This window comes from Aedes albopictus, chromosome 3 (genome assembly GCF_035046485.1).
Source record: "Aedes albopictus strain Foshan chromosome 3, AalbF5, whole genome shotgun sequence".
NCBI classification, from domain to species: Eukaryota; Metazoa; Arthropoda; class Insecta; order Diptera; family Culicidae; genus Aedes; species Aedes albopictus.
The window spans coordinates 252,392,190-252,412,090 of NC_085138.1; the positions used below are offsets into that span (position 1 = coordinate 252,392,190).

Below are 19,901 nucleotides of genomic sequence, written 5' to 3' on the forward strand. Positions count from 1 at the left end.
AAATTGACGTCGTTGAAATAGAGCAGGAAGATTAATGGACCAAGATGACTTCCTTGTGGTATGCCGGAGGTAGCGTTAAAGCAGTTCGATTTGCAGTCACCTATGGTCACAATCAGCTGACGGTCGGTTAGATATGAGCGGAAGCAAGCTAGGAGACTCCCGCCAATGCCGTAACTATCGAGTTTTGCGATCGCAATGGCGTGGTTCAGCTTATCGAAGCTGAGTGATGTGTGAAGTGAGGCAAAGCAGATTCGTGGAAGTGGAGCGACCAGCAGTGAACCCGTGTTGGTCAGGGCTCAAAACATGTTTGCATTGTGAGAGCAAAGGCTCCATGATGATGAGCTCGAACAGCTTGGAGATGGCAGTCAATGAGGTAATTCCACGATAGTTATCCACGTCACGTTTGCTTCCTTTTTTGTGTGCAGGATACATATGAGCGAGTTTCCAGCAGGAAGGGAATACGCCGCTGGAGAGTGACATGCGATAGAGGCGTTGAAGTGGATCTAGTAAGCAGGAGATGTGATATTTTAGGAATGCCGATGGAATGCCGTCCGGTCCAGGATTATTGGATGATTCGAGTTACGATGCGGCCCTGGAGATCATACCATCGTTGACATGAATGGAACTGAACATTTGGCCATTTGGAGGAACATTTCTAGCGGAGATAGAAACTTCGTCGGCGTTTAAGCTCTCCTCATTGAACACGCTAGCAAATTTCTCGGCAAACAACCGACAAATGTCCCGAGGAGTGGAATCTGATACTCCATTCAACTGCATTGTTGCGGAAAGTCCGGATTCCTTACGTTGTTGGTTGACATACTTCCAGAAAGATTTCGGATGAAATTTGAATTTCACTTCACTAATACTTTACTTTTGCAAAAGAAAATAATTTCAGCTGAATATCACGCTGGTACCTTGAGAAGCATTGGCGACTGGTTCGCTGGTATTCATGGTTGAGCCTCACGTAGTGGTTTCTCAAAGCAAGCGTGCGGTGTATGGTGAGCTGTCTCAGTGCTGCTCTCTTAATCGTCTTTATCTTTCGTAGTTCGCTGGTCTGCCAGGGAGACCGAGAAGCTTTGCTTTGTATCCTTTTAGGGACGTGCCTGTCTACGACGTATGTCAGGATATTTGAAAAGGTGAGTGCGGCTGTCTCAACATCGCCCGGGTCGAGAACGTGTTCCCAGTCAATACTTGTCAACACCTCAGCAATGCTACGAAGATCGGCCCTCCGGAAGTCGTAAGATACGGAGGCAACGGCATCTTCGAAGTCATGGACAAGCGAATCTTCCACGTTGATAATCAAGGGAGGATGATGAGGAACGTCTTTGACCAGCGCAGAGGGTGCCACTGCAGTGTAAGGTGCCTGATCTCGAGTGCTCACGAAACATAGATCCAAGGCTCGTCCATTTTCTTCAACACGTGATTGAATTGAGTGAGTGTAGCTACGCTGTTGGAACGTTTCGGACGTTTTCGGAGGGTTTTGTAGCACACCGTTTTTGTGGTTAAGTGAGCTCAAACTGTGTATTAGAAATAATTGTAATTAGTACACAATCTTAGATAAATTAGTTCATTGTTACTTACAATTGGTCTCCTAGTTTCGATTTCAGTTTATGTTTGACAATATAGTGATAGGCTTAATTTAAACAAATCAAGAAATAACTTCTAACTCTGCCTTTTTTGTGTAGCGCAAAGAATGGTGTTGAGGATGATTGGCAAGAAATTTTGGTTACTGACGTCTATCAGCGTTTGACAGACCTTTGACGGACAGAAGCGCGAGGTTGTGCGCTATCGGATACCAGTGGCGTAGGGTTGCCCCCAACATCCCCCGACCCGTAATGCACGTCCATCCCTTCCGGTGGTCCTGCGTTACCCTCAGCTTCTTCGTTGTCCGCTGCCTTGACACGTAGAATGGCAACCTTAGTTACCGGTCGCCGTAGCACTCCTCCGCTGGTTTGCACTAGGACCTGTCTGCACCGTCCATCCCGTCCTTTGATTGTGGAAAGAATCCGCCCACGCAGCCATCCGTTTCGGATCGACGGATCAACGATGATTGCCAGGTCTCCGATCTCCGGCTCCTTGGAGTCTTCATACCATTTGGTACGGCCAGCTATAGTGGGAAGGTATTCCCGCACCCATCGATTCCAAAACTGGTTCACCAGGTTCGTAATCAATCTCCAGTTAGTCCTGAGGGACTCCGGGCGATCTGGAATAACCTCCGGCGGGTGGGTCACTCCCTGCGAGCTCAGCAGCAAGAAATGGTTCGGCGTTAGAGCTGCTTCCGATTCTGCGTCCAATGGCACACAGGTCAGGGGTCTAGAGTTGACTATTCCTTCCGCCTCAATCATCAAGGTCAGAAGAGTCTCGTCGTCCGGGTTTCTGGTAGTCGTTAGGGCCGCAAAGGCAATCTTGATGGACCTGACAAGCCTCTCCCATGAACCCCCCATGTGAGGGGCCGATGGCAGGTTGAACACCCACTTGGTGGCAGCGTTGGTGAAGACGGCGGATAGTTGTTGATTCATCTCTTGTATCTGCTGTTTAAGGTCATGACTCGCACCCAGGAAGTTGGTGCCATTGTCGCTTCTGATCTCCAGGGGCGCGCCTCTTCGTACTACGAACCGTCGTATTGCCATCTTACACGCCTCCGTAGTCAAGGAATGCACTACCTCTAGGTGGACAGCCCGGATGGTGAGGCATGTAAAGAGCGCCACCCACCGCTTGACCAGAGAGCGCCCGACCTTGACCTGAATGGGACCGAAGTAATCCAACCCAACAAAGCTGAAGGGGCGAATGTACGGACTAAGGCGCGCCTTCGGTAGGGGAGCCTCACGCGGACACACGGGCTTGGCTCTGGACACCTTACACTGCATGCAGGTTTTTGACAAGCTTTTCACCAGCGCACGTAGGCACGGGACGTGGAACCGCTGACGAACTTCGTTGATCACCGTCTCGTTATTTGCGTGAAGATAGTGTCGATGATACCTTTCCACGACTAGATTGGTTAGCTGATGTCTTTTTGGGAGGATTATCGGGAATCTGGTGTCGAACGGTACGAAGATCGCACCGGCAATTCTCGTGTCCATTCGAGCTACACCGCACTCATCAACGAACGGCGACAGCTTGTAGATCGGGCTGGCTCGGCTCAGCTTCATCTTCTGCCCTTCTTTCGCCTTCTGTAGTTGAAACATCTCTTCTGGAAACTCCGCATGTTGCACCAGCCTCCAGATGACGTTCTCAGCTTTATTGAGTTCCTCTTGGGTGATATGCAGGTTCTGCAGTGGCATCTTCATCACCTTCCGCCGACAGTTGTCTGCGAAGCGGATGATATAGGCAACAGTCCGATTAAGCCTTTCGAATTTGGAAAAGCGGCTCCAGTCGATGGTTTCGTTGTGTTCCGTTGAACGATGAACATGACATGATCTAATTTCGATGATGGTTGCTTCGGGTTCGGCCTGACGTGGCCAACATTCCTCAGGTTTCCACAAGAAATCTGGCCCTTTCAACCAACGACTGTCGGGTTTCAGGTTTGGTCCACTGGCCCACTTTGTGCCATCGTCTGCGACGTTGACCTTCGATGGGACGTACCGCCACTCTGCGGGATTAGATTTCGAGAGGATTTCCCCTATCCTGCAGGCGACGAATTGTCGGTAGCGCCGGTGGTCGGAATGGATCCAGGACAGCACGGTTTTTGAATCGGTCCAGAACACTCGTTGCGATATCGGCAGACTGTGACTGTTGCAGAGGGTCTTCATTAGCCTACAGCCTATCAAGGCAGCCTGGAGCTCCAACCTTGGGATCGAAAGCGCTTTTATCGGTGCAACCTTCGCTTTCCCGCCGACGAGCGCACAATGGTATTCTCCCTGAATGGTCGCCCTGAAGTAGGCCACACATGCGTATGCAGTCTCGCTACCGTCGACGAAAATATGGAGCTGCAAGTCTTCAATGTTGGACGCTGCCACGCCCGGGAAGTAGGCGCGTGGGATTCGAATCTCCTCGAGCTCCTTGAACTTCGACGTCCATAGTCGCCAACGCTCCATGATGGGCTCTTCTACGATATCGTCCCAACCGGCTTTGGTTCGCCAGATGTCCTGAATAATAACACGACCATGGATGAGGAAATGCGAAAGGAGTCCCAGCGGGTCGAACTGGCTCATCACGCAGCGCAAGATTCCTCGCTTGGTGGGAGTAACGGTCGCCAAGTCGACTTCGTTGGAGAATACGAAGACATCCTCAGTTGCCTTCCACTGCATGCCCAGCACACGCTCTATTTGTGAACCGCTTTCGCTGACTATCTTCATCGAACCGGCGTCGGTTTCCCCGATCCGTTGGAGAACTGTGGATGAGTTCGAGAGCCAGTTACGAATGATGAACCCGCCTTGCCGATGCACCAGCTTGACTTCATCTATGACCTGGCACGCTTCTTCCTCGCTGTCAAAACTCTGCAGGTAATCGTCGACGTAGTGCCGACGCACGATCGCCTCCGCCGCCCTTGGGTAGTTCTCTGAGTGCTCGATTGCGTTCAAGTTTTTCACATATTGCGCCGAGCATGGGGAGCTGGTGGAGCCAAATGTCGCCACGTCGATGACGAAGATCCGGGGAGAGTTTCCGATTTCACCGGGCCAGAGAAAAAGCTGGCTATATCGATCGTCTCGCCGTATTTTAAGTTGGTGGAACATCTCCATAATATCGCCCACCACGGCGATTCTCCGTTCCCGAAATCCGCAAAGAACGTCGGGAAGAGGTTGCACCAAATCCGGCCCTTTCAGCAACATGCTGTTTAGCGAGACACCGTCCACCACTGCTGCTGCATCCCACACGATTCTAATCTTGTTCGGCTTCTTCGGGTTCCTTACTATTCCAACCGGGAGGTACCACAGCTTTCTCTGGTCGACAGCTGCCAACTCTTCCTTCGTGGCCTGGTGAATGTACCCCTTCTGTTGGTACTCCGTGATCTGGCGCTGAACACACTCGAACAAGACAGGATCCGCGTTGAAGCGCCTTTCCAGGCACCGTAACCGTCTCGCCGCCATTGCGTAACTATCTGGAAACTCTACGTAGTCGTAACGCCAAAGTAGCCCGGTCTCGAATCCGCCTTCAACTCGCCTGGTTGTCTTTTCGAGCAGTGCCCTCGCCCGTTTGTCCTCGTCGGACTCAGGACTCTGATCCATCGAGACGCCCACGTTTTCCACTGTGAAATACTTCTTGACTAGTTCGTGCAAACTATCGTCAGCACCACACCCACAAATATGCAAATTGCAACTCGCAAAGCTTGATCCGTTTGGCATCGATCCGTAGATTGCCCATCCAAGGCGAGACTTCGCCGCTATTGGTTCTCCTACGCGACCTTCTCGTATTTGTTGGATGGCGGTGATGTGGGTATTCTTTGCTCCGATGAGTATTCCTGGGGTTGTGGATTCGAAGTCCGTAACTGGCAGATTTCGCAGGTGGTCGAAACGATCAGCCAGTTCTTTGTAGCGCAATGTTTGGGCCGGTAGCGCTAGGGATTCCACAGTCCGGACGTCCTTCAACGAATATCGTTTGCCTCCTCCGATACCAGAAATCTCCACCTCCACTTGGCGCGAACCTTCCTCTTCGCGGCTGATATTACTCGTCCAAGTTAGGCAGAGACGCATCTCCGCTCCTTCGGCCTGAAGAGAATCGGCTAGGCTCTTTTCCAAGAGCGTGACGGACGAACCCTCGTCGATAAAGGCTAATGTTTCCACACTACGTCCCTTGCAGAAAAGCCGCACTGGCAGCATGCGGAATAGCGTGGAACTTTGGGTGTGATGAGTGTTTACACCTTCGGTAGGACTTTTCCGTGGCACCTCGCCTCCTTGTGGCGCCGGCTTTGCTGCGGCCGGAGAATTTCCCGACTCGGAGTGCAGGAGCGGATGATGACGCATTTGGCAGCCTTGCACGTCACAACGAGCCGCGGACCGACATGGCTTCCTGCCATGCTTTCCGAGGCAGATCCGGCAGAGAAAATGGCTCTGGACCACTTTCCAACGGTCATCGGGATCCATCTTCTTGAAGACCTTGCACTCCTTCACTCGATGATCTGGATCCCCACAGGCAAGACAGGTGATTGAGGAAACCACCTTCGTCGGCTCCACTTTTGGTTTCTCAGATGACGTAGCATGTGCGTTCACGAAACCTTTCGGCTTCTCTTCCTTCTTCAGCTTTGCACTCTTCGGATCCAACGTTAGGGTGACTTCAGCGGCTGCTGACACAAGATTGGCCATGTATCGGCTGAAAACCCGGAGGTCAACCATCGCAAATTGCCGCTTGAATGCTACCCACTCGAGCTTCAAGTTCGCTGGGAGCTTATCCACGAGCTCCTGAAGTAACACTGGATTTGAGAGGTGTAGAACTTGTTCAGCCGCCTCCAGATGTTCGCAGAAGTTCTGCACTGCCATCCCGAAGGCTACAACTGTGCACAAATTGTCCGCTTTCGGTGCCGGAACCTCTCGTACCTTCTGGAGCAACGCGTAGATTATTTGTTCCGGGCGCCCATACAGCATCTGCAACGTCTGTATCACTTGCGGCACCGACGAAGGCAGTAGTAAACGGCTGCGAACTGCCTCTAAGGCCCCACCTTTCAGGCATCGTTGAAGTCGTCCAAGATTTTCTACGTTGCTGTATCCGCACGCTTCCGTGGAAGTGTTAAAGGCACTAATGAACATTGGCCACTCTTCTGAATTACCACTGAACGACGGGAGATCTTTAGGCATAACGTGCCGCGCGGCGAGTTGTCGAGCGGTCGGAGTCGAGTTGTCGACATTCGCGGCGGGAATGGTTTGAGCACCGAAAGACGCTTGCGAGATGTATGGGTTGTTTTGAGGAAGATTCGTTGGGAGGGGGTGAGGAGTGTAGGAATTAGGTGCGTTTATTGAACCCAAATGGAGATTACCTAGCCCTACACTAGCATATTGCGGATAAGCTACCTGCCCTACTGGTACGTAATTACTTATGCTATTCGTTACCTGACACGGTTGGCTTACGTATCCCGATTGCATCGGGTGGCTTCCTAGCTGTTCCACCGAGCTGATGGATGGTGGCAAACGCTGGGTGGAGCTGGTGAGACCCGTCATAGGGTTGACCCAATTCGCATTAGTGATCGGCGTCGACGATCCCGGACGGTTCGCTCCTCCTCCAGGTTGGAAATCACGCATAAAACTGGTAGCTTGTCCCGCCGCATACGCACTCGCAGGTAGGGGGGCTCGGTTAGCTTGTGAAGCCAGCGCGTTGGAAGGTGGTTGGGAAATTGACCCTGATTCGCTCCCGAAGACAGACGTGCTAGTCGGTAGGCATGTCCGCACAACCTGCGGTGTTGGTCTTGTTCCCCCAGCCGAGGGTTGCTGCAGCCTTGTCCCAGAAATCGTCGGGACCGTCACCGTACTCGCCGGAGCAGAGAATTGCTGATTCTGGCTGACAGCGACCTGGTCCAACCGACTCATCCAGTCTCCAAGACCACTGGATTCCGCTTCAACGCTGGTTTCTTCACACCTCCCGTTCACTATGTCGTACCTCGCCTTCCAAACCTCCTTCTCCAACTGTAGCTTCCGCTGCTCGAGCTGGGCCGCCTGCTGTAGTTCGATCTCCCTAAGCAAGACGGCCTTTCGCTCTTCTAGCAGTTTGAGGTTAAGCCGGGCAATCTCACTCATCGATCCTGCGCCCTGAGGTGAGCCGTTTGATTGCTGCTGCTCGCTACGGGCTAGTCCACTGGGTTCTCCGGCGGCGCCACATGATGTTGACTTGGCGACACAATCCGAGCACTTCCAGTGGTCCTCCTTCTTCCCGTCGTCGAATCCCACACATCCGAAATGCGACCACTTGAGGCAGCCTTCGCATTGCACCATATCGTTGTTGGGCAATTCACACACCTGGCAATCGAAACAGTCGGTCTCCGGCATCCTAATTGGCCTGTTCCGATGTGATTCGCAACAATTTTTGAGTTTGTTGGAACGTTTCGGACCGAGGGGCGAATCACTAGCGCATTTTCGATTCAGCCTGGCGTATTGACATACGCATTGGCGCATTTTGTTACGCATTAGCGTATTAAGGTACGCATTTCTAAAATTGAACAACACCTGTCAAAATTTTACAGCATGCACTTTTCAACGCATTGATAAAATTGTTCGTATTTTTATACGCATTGACAAAAAAACTTGCATTTTTCTACGCATTTATAGAAAACACGCATTTTTCTACGCATTGATAGAAAACACGCATTTTTATGCGCATTGGTGGAATGCTCGCATTTTTATACGCATTGATAAATAACACGCATTTTCCTACGCATTGGCGTATTTATTAACAAATTATGTATTAAAACTCCAAAAAATCGTCATACATTTCTGTGCATTTTTCAACGCATTTGGGTATTTTGGCGCATTTTTCAACGCATTACATTTTCAAATGCATTTTTCAACGCATTGGAGCATTTTGTAACGCATTTTCATCCAAACGCATTTTCGATTCAGTAGTTTTGTAAGTGATCCGCCCCTCGTTTCGGACGTTTTCGGAGGGTTTTGTAGCACACCGTTTTTGTGGTTAAGTGAGCTCAAACTGTGTATTAGAAATAATTGTAATTAGTACACAATCTTAGATAAATTAGTTCATTGTTACTTACAATTGGTCTCCTAGTTTCGATTTCAGTTTATGTTTGACAATATAGTGATAGGCTTAATTTAAACAAATCAAGAAATAACTTCTAACTCTGCCTTTTTTGTGTAGCGCAAAGAATGGTGTTGAGGATGATTGGCAAGAAATTTTGGTTACTGACGTCTATCAGCGTTTGACAGACCTTTGACGGACAGAAGCGCGAGGTTGTGCGCTATCGGATACCAGTGGCGTAGGGTTGCCCCCAACATACGCTATAACTGTCTAAAATGCTTATTGCGCCAGAATGAAGCTGTGAAGGTTCCGAATCGACACAGAGGAAGCCGCTATGCGATGGCCTCCAAAAGATTCCAGCAAGATTGAAGTCGCCCACTACAAGGACATCGTCAGTAGGAAGGGCGGTATCCAGAACGAACAGCTACCAGCACGCCACCTCCGGAAGATTTACTGCTATTATTAGAGTTGCGATCGCAGCGAAACACCTCATAGTCGGATCCGAATATTTGACTTGAAAGCGTACGAGAGTCCAGCCAGGTCTCGATGAGCACAATAATGTCACAATCTTTCGATAGATAATTTATCAAGTGAGGTACAAGGATTTTTTTTCCTTCTAAACCATAGGGGGATAATCTGCAAACAGACACCCTAACAGGAAGGTTAGGATAGTGTGGGGCTGAGGCCGTCTTCTACTACAATAGTAGAAGCCAGGACTACTCTCTCCTCGACCCACTAAACACATTCCTATGGTCGCCAAACCCTACGTCTCTCCGGAACCACCAAGAAGGTATTGCTTCAGAGAGGGGCTAGTGCATATTGCACCCTCAAAATTAGCTGCGTAGCCTGCAGCAACGAACATCGATGACTCGCTTTGGAGAGTCCTTCACGGTAACATGCTGGCGCTTAGCCAGTTTCCCGAGTGGTCCTCACCACTCCCTTTGTCCTCGGAAGGCGGGCAGGGTCAACCCCGCCCGCGCCCTACTGCTGAGCGGACATCAAGAACTGATGCCCACATGCAACCCGATCTGACCTGCCCGTGAGGAAGGGTATCACTACCCTTCAGGCCCTATCAGATGCATCCGTAGGTTGCAGACAGCAGGGTCTCACCTACCCCGACCCTTGCCGGGGACCCCTTTCCAACCACGGGCTCGGATCCAAACCAGTAGACCGACGCCACGACAGCACCGCTACCGGGACTTCCTCTCCGCGGCCACTTAATCGCTGTAAGGGTCGATCTCGACCGCAGAGCACCGGTATGACCTACGAAGCCGACTTCGAACCCCTGGACCACCTCTTGCACTGCATCTGGACTAGCCATTCTCCGAGTCCACGCGCCACCTCCTCTGTAGCTCCCAGACGATATGGGTAATAGCCGTTGAAACGGCGTTCCAGCCAAACTCATCCCTACACATCCTCTGGACCAAATTGTCCGGAGTTGTGTCCTCCCCGCATGTGGCAAGCATGCGGTCACGCATTGTGCGAAAAAAAAAACGCGGGCACACGAACAAAACGTGTTCCGCCGTTTCCTCTAAACCATTGCACACTGGGCATTCGGGAGAATCCGAATGCCCGAAACGGTGTAGATACTGTCGGAAGCAACCATGACCTGTAAGGACCTGTGTCAGGTGGAATGTAACTTCCCCATGGCGCCTATTAATCCAACTATCTACCCTCGGTATCAACCTATGGGTCCACCTTCCTTTGGTGGAACTGTCCCACGCGCACTGCCATTTGACCATAGAGGCCATCCTGACAGTCTTGCGTATGCCTCTTGTGCCGCGCATTTCGAAGCACTCCATGTCCTCACTGATAAGAATGCTGATGGGCACCATACCAGTAATAACACAGAAAGCGTCGTGTGACACGGTACGGTACGCGTTTGCAACCCTCAGACACATAAGCCTGTAAGTACTTTCCAGCTTCCGTCGGTAGCATTCAGTACTTAGCGCGGTACCCCACGCCGGGCCGCCATACCTAAGTATGGACGTAGCAACACTAGCCAGAAGCTTGCGCTTACTGGCGTACACCGCTGAGCTATTGGACATCATCCGGGACAGTGCCGCAATAGCTGTGGAGGCTCTTTTACAGGCATAATCGACGTGGCTACCAAAGGTAAGCTTGTCGTCGATCATCACGCCCAAGTGTTCGACAGAGCGCTTAGACCACGTATGTGGCAACCCTAATCCCACCTAATGCATCTGACAGGAGCCAACATCTATCGTGTATCCACAATGGAATCCATTGTGGATACACAAATGTTTACATACTAGATGTTGGATTCTTAAAAATGGCGGCCTCGCACCCTGGTGGCTTAGACATGATAGTTCACTCTCCTACACTGATCTCCGTCTGCTGCGCCGATTGCATGTTGTTAACAACCGTCACCTTGTTACGAGTCATGTCGATCGAAATATTTGTTAATTATATCTAACGCCTAACGCGATTTTAGTGTGTAAGCAGAAACATAAACACCAGTATGCAGCCAGCTGCACAGACCTGCTTGAAAAGCAGTTTCGCCTGTTTCGCTTCTGTCAACGCTGTCATCTATCTCGCCACCACCTCCACACACTCGATACACACATTAGCACAGCAGAGTTTCCGGTGCGCCGCAGGGAAGAGCAGCAGAACATTGCAGAACCGTCCAAAACTTTGCCAATCAAAATTACCATCTGTGAGGGCATTCGGTCAAGTTGAACGGTGACTGGTCGACTACGCATGGTACAATCTACGACGCTAAACCTCAACATCGGAGCTCGTACAACTGGTCATCTTCACGAACCTCTGCCCGAAGCATCCGACGACGGTAATCTCTTTCCCGGCGTGAGTCACAGTCAACTGTAGCGGTCAACTGGAGCGAGAGACTCGGAGGAAAAGTGCACAATCTCGACGTGGTCCGGAAAGCAACGACGGTAACAGCACACGTGGCTAACGAACCGTAGAGCATCAGACGAGCCTTCCCAGCGAAGGCTCGTTTTATACGGCGTTTCGTCATACGAGCATCTTGTGCGCTGACCCTCAGCAACAGTGTACCACGGGATAGCACATTCCTCACTCGGCCACGTAATTGGACCGGCCACGCCGCTGGGCACACGCAGCCAAGCACCTATCTGCATGACAAACCGAGCCGATTACTTCATCACCTTGTGACACGTTCCGGTGCAACCAGCCAGGCAGGATCGGCAACACCCGTCAGGCAGAAGTCAGTTGGCCGAGGGGACGGTAGGAACCAATCGCTCGTGTGTGTGTTAGTGTGCGAGGAACGTCTTCAGGTCCGGTGATGACACCGTGGACGTTCTAAAAGGCGACAACGAGGTGAGAGCAGTGCGGCGACATAAATCAACACACGTGACACACGTGCGTAACTTTCACGTGACGCGCAATCGAAACAAATGCGCTATCGATCCAACATCGCTGCAGTTCGGGGCCCCGCAACGTCATCATCCAGCGCTGGTCAACGGTAGCAGTATCTGGTTAGACTAGTAGTTAGGCCTAGGATTAAGTCACTAAATGTCCAAACCATTTATATAAATATGTTGCCTTGTATTTCGGTGTCTTGAATTGGCGTCAGTCATTGACTGTGTGCGACCTCTTAAACAACGGATAAGCTAGTCGGAGCAAACTATGAGGGCTAGAGGTCACGCACACTCAATGCGCAATTTCCGCCACCTTTTGTCACTTTGGTGCGTGAAATTTGCCGAATAAATGCCTTGAACAATGACTACTCGTTTGGTTTCTCCTTTCACCTGAAACCACATGATATCAAACGAATATTATTCCTACCGTTACAACCTCTGTCTTGTGGTGAGCCAGCTCCAGTTTCCTGGACCGCATCCACGCCTCCACAACCTTGATTGAGTGGTTGGCAGTCAACTTTACCTCCTCGGTCGTTTCACCGTAGACTTCGAGCGTAATATCGTCGGCAAATCCGACAATCACCACTCCCACTGGGTAGAGGTACAAGTATAAGATATGATCACTGTACTACAGTGGAACTGTCGTAGTCTAGAACCTAATTAAGACTTGTTTAAGTTTTTGATTCACAACTCTGGTTTTGCCCTTTGTGAAACATGGCCTTCTTCTGAAGATGAAGTCAACTTCCACGATTTCAACATTATTCAAACTTGCATATGTTTTGATATAAGCATTCATATTTTTTTGAAACAATTTTGACAATCTTTTGTCATTTAATAGTGAGTTCGGCTTTTTTTTTATTTTACTTCTTTGTGACTTTACGTTCACACTGGAACTTGGTTCAACTTAGTGTTCTTTGAGCACTTCCACAGTTATTAATTGAAGGGCTTTCTTTGCCTGCCATTGCATGAATTTATATACTGTGAGAAAAGGACAATGATACACTGCCCAGGGAAGTCGAGAAAAGTTCCTGACCATGACGGCCAGGAGTGGCTATCAAAGGCCTTTTCCACTAGGCTAACTGGAGATCCCCGTTAGAGTAAGAGTTCGGCTACATAAAGAAAAACAAAACTTTTAGCATTCTCTTTTATTTACACACATTCTACACGGTTGTATCATAAATGCACGCCTATTATTATCAGGAGTAAAAGTACAACAATTGAGTAAAAAAAATCGTAAAACAAAATTCGTTGACATTTAAAAATACAAGTTAAAAACGGATCATGCGTAAAACACAGGGTTAAATTACTAAAACATACAATAATTTAAAATGGACAGAGTTAAAACATTGCTTTAAAACCTATTTACATATATGAGTTAGTTTGGCTAGCTAGGTATCGATTTTGTTAACATTTCCGGGGGAACTTTTGGTAAGATGCCCTTGTAAAAGCTCAACCTCGAGCTCAACCTACGTCGTTGAATAGGACCAATGTATCATAGTAGATAATTTTTACGGCGACGCTAGCGTTAAATTGTGCATAGTTTAAAAAGATGCTAGCGCCGCGTAACGGGAGCATAACGACATACTTCAAAATGACCGGTAAAACTTTTACACTGCCGATGAACAAAAGATAACCGTCTGTTCTCTGCGCTTAAGCATGTACGTCTTACGCCTAGCAGTTCCCCCAAAATGTTCGCATTTTTCACCGAGCACATTCCTAGACCAAACTGGAAGCACCGAGGTTGTAATGAGGCTGCTCATCGTATACGTTGGCTGTGGGACCGGCAGCGCTGCCTCCAACGGCGCCTTCGCCGAGCATGGCCGCCGCCGTGTTCGCCATGTTGTATGGTATGAATTGCCGCGGCATCGGGATCACTTCGGCCGTAGGCTGCCTAGGTGAAAGGCTTCTTCCGTTGGCTGCTGGACCATGAATTTCACTAACTTTGGCACTGATGTATCCGGAATCGTCGTTGGATAGGTTGTCCTGCGATTTCCGAAACTGCTGTTGCTGCTGCGGATGGGGCTGATGGAGGTGCGGTTGGTGCGGCTGATGGAAATGACTACTGGCCATCTGGTGGTGGTAGGGGAACTCCGGAGAGGGCGTCCCGGTGCTACAGCCAGACAGGGCGAACGATGCAGCGGATGGGTTGATGTACTTCCGGCTGGAGAGGAGTTTTTCCTGGACAGGAACGTGAGGAATGTAGTGCTGGTGGTAGGACGTCGGGTAGTCGTGGCCGTTCATGAATTGAGGGGATGGTGACGGGTAGTACAGTGTGGGAGTTGATTGGACTCGATCCGGAAGAGGACTCTGAGGAAACGGACTTTGGTTGGGGTTGAATATCTCATTGTCGTTGAGGTAGGATGGAAGGGGATTCCGACTTCGGGCGTGAGCCGATATGGGGATTTGATCGGGCAGGGTGGGGTTGGAAAGGTGTGAAGTAAGATCTGGGGGTTTTAGAGGCGGTTTTGGCTTGTTCGGTAGCTCATGGAAGTAGGCGTCTTTGGGGACAAAATACTGCTGCCGAATTGCTGCGACAGGTTGGTTCTCCACCTTTGGTAGAGTTTTTTCGTACATTTCGATAAGGCTTTTGGCCGTTATAGGTCGATCGCCCATCGGTGGAGGACCATCGACGCAGTCCAGATCATCTTCATCTTCACTGCTATCGGAAAAGTTGTCATCATGCGCTAGAGCATGTAGGTTTGTCGGAGGTTCCACCTGTTGAATCGTGCTGTTCTGAAGCTTGGAAATTATATACTTAACTCGATTTTGATCGGACATTTCTTCAGCAGGATTTTGACTCGTTTCTGGATCTACTACGTCATGATTAGAAAGCTGCTCTGTAGCTTCAGTTGTCTTTTGGAACAAGTCCTGGACACTTTTCTGAAGAACTTGACTTCTCCAGCTGGTGCCGTTGAGTATTCTGCTTTTCAATTCTTTTAATTGAGCCAAGTTTGCCATGTCAGATAAATCACACTGATCATCCGATTCCCAGTCTTTTTCTGTGTTTCCCGGGTCTGCATCATCTACGATGTTTCCATAATCTTCATCCTCCTCCTCGTCTTCATCTTCTTCGTCGCTACCACTATCCTCATCTTCTTGACGATGATCACCACCTTCTCCCGTCAGTTTCTTTCGACTATGATTTGGGGCAGACTTGATCGTCGTGTTCGAAGAACTGGGAAGATCCTCGAAGCAGTTATTGGCGTAGAAGCCGTTCACCATCGGAGCGTTGACGCTATCCACGTGTGTTTCGCATTCCGACTCCTGATAGCTGGTAATCTCCGACATCGTCTCGTTGAAACTCGTGGAAGTCATGTGCGTTTCGTGGTATGCTGCGTGAATTGCCGCTGCACTCTGCTGACCACCCAACAACGAAGAGCTGGGCGACATGGTTGAGTGCGGCGTTGAGGCAGAACTGTGTCCATTCAGAGCCGACGCCGACGGATTGCGATAGGAGCTTTGCGAGTTCGAGGAACGTTCCTTGCGAGTGGTTATATCTTTGGAAATTTCCGGCGATACCGGTGCTGCGGGAAGTAGAGATTGAGTAATCTTCTCCATTTCCTGCGCTATGTCATAGCCGTGAACGGTGGTGTCACGCTTCGAAGACGCCTGGTGGTACACTTGGGGATTGTTGTCGTAATGGTGGATGTCCTTTAGCCGGTCCAGTGCCAGAATGTATCTGAAAGGAATTGAGAATGGTTGTATCACTACTTAAACACTCTTAGATTCGATTCCTTCACCTCGCCTTAACCGATAAGCCAGGGTTATCCATATACATAGTTAAATCTGGTTAACTCTTTGAAGCCGGAATTGTTCCTAGCGATATTAAAGTTTTTTCAACGTTTTTCTGTAGTGTTGGTGCTCAACAGTACAAAAAGGGTAAAATATGATGCAGCATATTTTTTCTGGATATCCTAGGTCATCCAAACTGTTCTTGACTTCAGATCCTAAAGTCTACGGATGTAACGGTAACTTATTTCAATTATAAGGTTTGTAATCTATCATGTCTAGTGAGTCATTTGTTATCTATTATGTCCAGTGAGTCTTCTGAAAGTTCAATAGACAGTATCAGATTAGTTGGGATATCCTAAGTCATCCAAACTGTTCTTGAGTTCAGATTCTGAAGTCTATGGGTGTAACGGTATTTTCTTTCATCATACAAAGCTACGATTTGTAATCTAGACAGCTAGACAGCACTAGACAGCATCAGATTAGTTGGAGTATCCCAGGTTATCCAAATTGTTCTTGAGTTCAGATCTTAAAGTCTACGGGTGTAACGACAATTTCTTTCATCATACAAAGCTACGGTTTGTAATCTATCATGTCCAGTGAGTCTTCTGAAACTTCACAAGACAGTATCAGATCAGTTGGGATATCTTAAGTCTTTCAAACTGTTCTTGAGTTCAGATCCTGAAGTCAACGGGTGTAACGGTAATTTCTTTCATCATTCATAGCTACGATTTGTAATCTATCATGTCCAGTAAGTCTTCCGGAAGTTCAATAGACGGTATCAGATCAGTCGGGATATCCCAAGTCATCTAAACCCAACAAACATTTTAGCTTTTTAGGAGAGGAACAAACCATTCTTAAGAAAACTATAGTTTAAGAAACTGATATTCAGCTAGTTACGTTTCTTGGGAACTATTCTTGAGCTCAGATCATGGTTCAGATCCTAAAGTCTACGGGTGTAATAGTAACTTATTTCTTTATACAAAGCTACAGTTTGTAATCTATCATGTCCAGTGAGTCTTCTGAAAGTTCAATAAATAGTATCAGATCAGTTGGGATATCTTAAGTCTTCCCAACTGTTCTTGAGTTCAAATCCTGAAGTCTACGGGTGTAACGACAATTTCTTTCATCATACGAAACTACGATTTGTAATCTATCATGTCCAGTGAGTCTTCTGAAACTTCACAAGCCAGTATCAGATCAGTCGGGATATCTTAAGTCTTTCAAACTGTTCTTGAGTTCAGATCCTGAAGTCCACGGGTGTAACGGTAATTTCTTTCATCATACAAAGCTACGATTTGTAATCTATCATGTCCAGTAAGTCTTCCGGAAGTTCAATAGACGATATCAGATCAGTCGGGATATCCCAAGTCATCTAAACTGTTCTTGAGCTCAGATCATGGTTCAGATCCTAAAGTCTACGGGTGTAATAGTAACTTATTTCATCATACAAAGCTACGGTTTGTAATCTATCATGCCCAGTGAGTCTTCTGAAAGTTCAATAAATAGTATCAGATCAGTTGAGATATCTTAAGTCTTCCAAACTGTTCTTGAGTTCAGATCCTGAAGTCTACGGGTGTAACGGCAATTTCTTTCATCATACGAAGCTACGATTTGTAATCTATCATGTTCAGTGAGTCTTCTGAAAGTTCACTAGACAGCATCAGAACAGTCTGGGTATCCTAGGTCATCCAAACTGTTCTTTGGATCCTGAAGTCTTCGAGTGTAACGGTAACTTTTTGTTATACAAGTTGTGATTTGCAATCTACCATGTCCGTCTTCTGAAAGTTCAATAGACAGTATCAGATCAGTCGGTAGACATAAAGCCATAGTCTCCGGAATAGTTTGGTAGTTAGTTTGAAATATCTCAAAAGAATCCCGGAATGACTAATGAAAATGCCATGGGCATTGTTACAGATTACAGTTGGATGTGTAATGTTACAGTTCATTTTGAGAATAACTACTATTACTGTCAAGAGATAAAATTCAGGACGGTTTGGATGATCCTGAATGTCCCAAAGGTATATAATAATATCTAGTAGACTTCAGGGCTTCAGGTTGGTCCAGTAACCGTTATTGATTATGGAACGTTACTCAGTATAACAGATATGGTTACTGTTAGGACTGTAGACCTGCAGTTCTAAATTCCAAGGTAGTTTGGCTGACCTGGAAAATCCTTTCCCTATAGTGTACATAAATGACATTTCAGATTTCAAGACCTTCACATATCCCAGTAGATTTTGCAATGCTATTATTTATGGCGAAAACAGATAAAATTATTCTAGTAGATTTGAAGGACTTCATTATAGGACAGTTTGGACGATCTTCAATGTCCCAAAGGTTTATAATAATATCTAGTAGTCTTCAGATTGGTCCAGTAACTGTGGTTGATTAAGCAACGTTACTCAGTATAACAGATATGGCTACTGTTACTAGTGTAGACCTGATGTTCCACGGTAGTTTGTCTTACCTGGAATATCCCTATAGTGTCTATAAATGGCTTTATAGACTTCAAGAGGTTCATGGACCCCAGTAGATTATGTAATGCTTTTATTTATGGCGAAAACACATGAACTTATTCTTGTAGATTTGAAGTACTTAACTATAGGACATTTTGAAACACCTAGAACATCCCAGACTACAAAACATCTTTTGATGTTCATGACGAAGGTTAAATGAATACATATGAACGTAATCTATATCCAAATTTAGCTTTTAGAACAACTGGTATGTCAACAATTTCGTTCCTCCAAACTTCATGGTTTTCAGGATGTTCTAGGTTGTCAATAAAGTATAAAATACAAATATTCCCATTTATTCTTAATAGAGGACTTAATTTGCAACAACTTTGAAGAAGACAGTATCCTGTTTTATAAAATGTGTGAATTTATACAGCTGTTTTCATGTTGGGGCTGGGGTCATATATGACGCCTCTGGCTCCAAAGGGTTAACGCTTAAGCCGAGATGAAGAAATGGACCCTTAATTGAAAAGCGAAGATCGGAACAAGATGCGTAGATTTTATGTAACTGTCGATGGCACATGGCACCGGGCTGCACCACTGCCCACCATGTGCATTGCCAGCAAAATGAAAGTTACTGATATACAAAATAAGCCAGGGGCAATCACTGCTGTGATTCTCGATAACTACTTTCAGATTTGAGTTCACAAATGAGGATCAGGGGTGCTTTCGTATAAGCTCCAACTTACCTGTTGTCACCATGCTTTTTCTTCGTAATCTTCTCCAGTTCCAAAATTTTCTTGGTCTTGCTCAGCAACTCCTCCAGCCTCTCAGTGACCTTGATCTTCTCGTTTTTGTGATCGTAGCTGGACGATCCCGCCGACGAGCACACCTTCCGATCTTCTTTGGACGAATTTCCACCGTACGCCGAACTTGGCACCCGATCCTGGTATATCACATTGTTCTTTTCCTTATCGTTATCTTTGTCCGAGTAGCAGTAGCTATCGTGACCCGAGTGACTGATCGATGACGATCGCTTACTGCCGTTCCGGTGTTCGGCGTCAAACTTCCTCAGCGGCGTTCTGCGGCTTGAATCTTCCGCTTCCGAATGGTTTTTCATATTGGAGTTGTTGGAACTTTCGAAATGATCCGAATGGTAGTCGGGCCGCTTGTGCTCCGGCACAAGATCCTGCGAGTCCAGGAAGTCTATGCTTCGCGAGAACTGCGGCGTTGAAGATTTCATTCGATCTTCTAGGATGTCATCGCTTCCGTCCAGAAGTTCTAGACTTCGGCAACGCGTTAACGTATTGGTATTGGCTTCATCTTTCCGCGTTTTGGAATTGTGCGGTCCCGTTGATCGCTCTGCTATGCCTCGTTTCAGCCACTGCTCCAGATGTAGCCGTTTGTTCTCGCACTGAACCCTGCTGGCGATCATCGTTCTGAAAAGAATATTTGTTTAAATATATGTTTGTTAAGGATCACAGAACAACTTACTTCGTCAGCTCCTCGATTTGGTCGTCCGTCTTCATAGCCAGCGCAGTCATTCGGCTGTCCAGCTTTTCCGTTGCCCTGTGCACGTACTTTCGTATGCTCTTCCTGTTCTGGTTCATGCGTTGTTCGAGGTGTTTGAAAAATGGCGCACAGTAGCACGTGTTTCCCACCCCAACCGGTCCCTTGCGGATATTCCCGGCCAAGTCCAGGAAGTACTGCTCTCCGGTTGCCAGTGGTTCTTTTGGTAACGTTT

The 19,901-nt window shown here is 47.8% G+C and overlaps 2 protein-coding genes across 2 annotated transcripts in view; both read right to left on the bottom strand.

Annotated features, from left to right (window-relative positions):
• Positions 1 to 1,022: 1,022 nt before the first annotated feature.
• Positions 1,023 to 7,910, bottom strand: LOC134290701 (uncharacterized). The gene is made up of 3 exons (XM_062857878.1): positions 1,756 to 7,910; positions 1,192 to 1,517; positions 1,023 to 1,054 (listed from the first exon to the last, which is right to left on the bottom strand). Exons 1-3 carry the CDS (start codon positions 7,908 to 7,910, stop codon positions 1,023 to 1,025), a joined length of 6,513 nt encoding a protein of 2,170 aa, XP_062713862.1.
• Positions 7,911 to 13,102: 5,192 nt separating this feature from the next.
• Positions 13,103 to 19,901, bottom strand: part of LOC134291860 (uncharacterized) — a gene marked incomplete in the record, with an annotated part of 268,136 nt that continues 261,337 nt past the window's right edge. The window contains 3 exon segments of the mRNA XM_062860195.1: positions 13,103 to 15,648; positions 18,907 to 19,596; positions 19,652 to 19,901. Of these exon segments, the coding sequence (XP_062716179.1) occupies positions 13,686 to 15,648; positions 18,907 to 19,596; positions 19,652 to 19,901 (2,903 nt within the window).